General features: G+C 35.2%; 1 protein-coding gene across 1 annotated transcript; it reads left to right on the top strand.

Moving 5' to 3' along the window:
- Positions 1–1,999: 1,999 nt before the first annotated feature.
- Positions 2,000–2,820, top strand: LOC131680408 (uncharacterized). The gene is made up of 4 exons (XM_058961123.1): positions 2,000–2,172; positions 2,226–2,343; positions 2,397–2,515; positions 2,575–2,820. Exons 1-4 carry the CDS (start codon positions 2,170–2,172, stop codon positions 2,818–2,820), a joined length of 486 nt encoding a protein of 161 aa, XP_058817106.1. The 5' UTR covers positions 2,000–2,169.
- Positions 2,821–3,376: the final 556 nt, after the last annotated feature.

Here is a 3,376-nt window from a genome sequence, read left to right as displayed (position 1 = left end):
TATTTTATTCTTCATTTAATTAATTACTATAACCGATTACTTTACACTGATGTCGGTTACAATATCCATGACGCCCCGTCTATTAGCAAGCATTTTCAGCTTGAACTTGTGTGCCTATAAGGATGTAGAATTCTCTTGTGCGTTCTTGTTGTGCTCTGTAGGTGATGTGCGTCGTCGAGTAGCATATACGAAGTTCGTAATTTGACGATATATCGTGTCGTGAATTGAGCTCCTTGCTGAAAACGGTGTGTCACAACGACAAAGTATTGGGTGTAACGAATCATCCACTTGCAAAAGCGAATAACGTTATGTTCAACAGTTTGGGTATTCCTAGGCAGCGCATATCTTTTTTTTCCTAGGATCACAATTATGTCAGCCGAAGGATTTATTTGGATTCTATGAATGTTGTGATTGCTACATATGATAAGTTTCGTGATATGTTCTATAATTCGCTATGTTGAGGCTGTATACGAAGGGTAGCATAGCGACATAATGGCATGTATATGCGCTATATTCAATACATTCGAATTAGCTTATTACTGAACAACGGCATATTTTGAAGTTGCGTTGGATACAGGCAAAAGTCGAATGTAGCTGAAGAAATTCTTTAACTAGTGCAATCATTAACTCATTTTTCGATGTTTTGCGACTTAGTCCGGTTTGACTTAATACCGACCATTTGCTCTGAATTATCTACCGTAGGACCGTTAGTCAGTTCGTCAGTTTACAAACGTTTATCAACAAACAGCACAAATATTAACTGTCAGAAGAAAACAGACGAATTGGGTAGTCGAAATTTGATATTTAAATACAGGGTGAGCCAAAAAGTGGTGAACCATTTGTATGGGAGTCAATATGGCACGCAAAATGCAGGGTACGTTTAGTATATTTAATGATATAAATATTTCCCATGCGGGCCCGCTGCCATATGAAGTTTTACCACAGACTAACAGACATAACACTCAAAAACAAAGCTTCGCCCGCTTTAACGGTCATTTTAAATATATTTGTAGTTGGGACTGTGGCCACATTTGAAATTATGGCGCCACTGACATATGAACAAGCATATGGGGGATAGACCACTAGTGAAAAATTGTTCCAAAACCTGAGGGGTAACCCACCAGTAAATGAGTGATTGGGACTGTGAATAAAAGGTGGAGCTAGTGTTCTGGGAAAATTGTCAGATCGATGTTTTTTGAGGGAATTCCCTCATAGTGTTATGTCTGTTAGTCTGTGGTTTTACTACGCGCTTACAAATTTTGTTTCCGTTGGTTTATTTGTTGATATTACGTTTCGTGGGCCAGCATTATGATATTAGCTGAACTTTTGGTCAAAGTCAAATTGGCTCCTTTTCGAATTTATTATTTTTCAATGATTATGTGATCGGTTAACTACATTTATTCTTTTCTCTTCAATTCTAGGAAATAAATGTTGACCTAATTTTTTGTCAAACGAGTGAAGGGAAAAAAGTCATGGAGAATTTGAAAGAAGGCAAGAACTGTGACGATAAAATGATAAAAAGTATTATCCATTTGTTATGTGATTTTCTTAAAATGGCTTACGGAGTGTAATTAATTTTTATTAAAGATAGGTTTAATGTACTGAAATGTATCCTTTTTTACTTCAGACGTGCTTCAACATTTCATAAAAATATGCTCGCAAAGTCTCTTGTTACGACGTATCCGAAGCTGGCATCACGGGTTTCAAATACACCACAAGTAACATGTTTTAATATGCACATGCAAATATCGGAAATAATCTGAATTGTTTTTAAAGGCATTGTGGTTTCTCATCAATGGTAGAGGAGAAGGCCGTCATGCAGGCAAGATACACTACCACATGGAATATTTGGCTAAGAAACAAACGAGTCGTGTGTTTGTTCGCAAAAATACAAAAAATCCGGTCGATGTGAAGTAAACAATCGCACCTGAGCAAAGTTCCATCGATTTTTTTGCACTGGTAGTATTTTTTTTTTGTATTATCGTGATAAGTCGAACAATTTTTTTTCAGGTCGAAGAATTCAAATTTATTGTCCCTTCCAAAGAAACCAAATCCCGTATTGAATATTTATGGGAAACAACCTTCCAGTACCGTAATGAATATCGCAAGAAAAACGATTTCCTGTCGTTTTTGGAAGAATTTCCGGCAGCTGTTGCTTTTCGTGGCCAAATGGTATACAATTCATCTCTAGTTGTTAAAACTGTAAATATATTTTTATTTTGCAGATTTCCTATGATTTTCAGCGAATGTACAACAATACTACTAACTTTGTAATTCAGTTCAATGAATGGAAGGTGAAAATATTAGATGTTTACAACCACTTGTTTAAAGAGTTGAACGATGGTAAATATCAACAAATATTTCAAAATTGGTATACTAAGTAATTTTTTTTATAGATTTCATTCGTTGCTTGGCAATTATTCGGAACAAAAATCCCACCAGAGGAGCGAAACGAATGAGAAGTGGCAGTTTAATGCATGATAATCCGCTTCACGATATCATCCAATGGATTGGGGTAGGATTCTAAATCAGAAGCATTCTATTTATATATCACTCGCTTCACGTATTTACTAGGTTGATGATACTCTTCCGCAAGGCCATCTAACTCCAGTTCTCGTCGTTAAAGGAGGAAAGAGACTCGAGAGCAGCGGAGAGTGCTTCATATCATGGTCTCAGTTCAACGTCGATGTTGGCGATGACTTAATTGAGGCCTTTTTCAAATATTGTTCGTGCTTCGACGTGTTCCACGTGGACAATATTGCTAGCGATAAACATTTTTTTTATTCTTCAAGAGTGTCATTTTTGGAATTGACCAGTTGAGTACCACGAATGAGCGATTTATGAGAAACATTTGTTAAACGGACAAGAATTTGTAGATATTTCTTTTGAATGTTACTCCTTTTTTTTGTTATTTTTGTTTTCATGTTTACTTTGAATTTTTAATAAAAAATAATTAACAGTGTATATAAACAGTATTATTGTTTAAATTCCGAAAGTCGGTAATAGATTTTAAAGGAAAACAATCAATAGCCGAATGTTCGGTAAACATTTTCTTTTTAGATTTGCCGTAAATATCAGTTGAAATTAAACTGAGCCTTCGGCAAAGTTTGACAGTTCTGAGCAAAATCAAATTACCGAGATTTCAGTTATTTAGAACTAAGTTTTCATTTACCGAGACTATTGCTGAACAATCGGCTGTTCGATTCTCGGCATTTTGTTTTGCTGACTTCGGCAAAAAATATAAGTGTGTATGAATAATATTGCGGAGAAATTACCAAAAACTCGAACAAAAAAAGCAGGCAACAGTGCTTCTAATTTATTGTAAATATTTTTTCACAAGTGCATTTAATTAGCATTTAATAGTCCAAATAATTTA

This window comes from Topomyia yanbarensis, chromosome 2 (genome assembly GCF_030247195.1).
Source record: "Topomyia yanbarensis strain Yona2022 chromosome 2, ASM3024719v1, whole genome shotgun sequence".
Lineage (NCBI taxonomy): Eukaryota > Metazoa > Arthropoda > Insecta > Diptera > Culicidae > Topomyia > Topomyia yanbarensis.
This window is presented reverse-complemented; position numbering and strand designations above follow the sequence as displayed.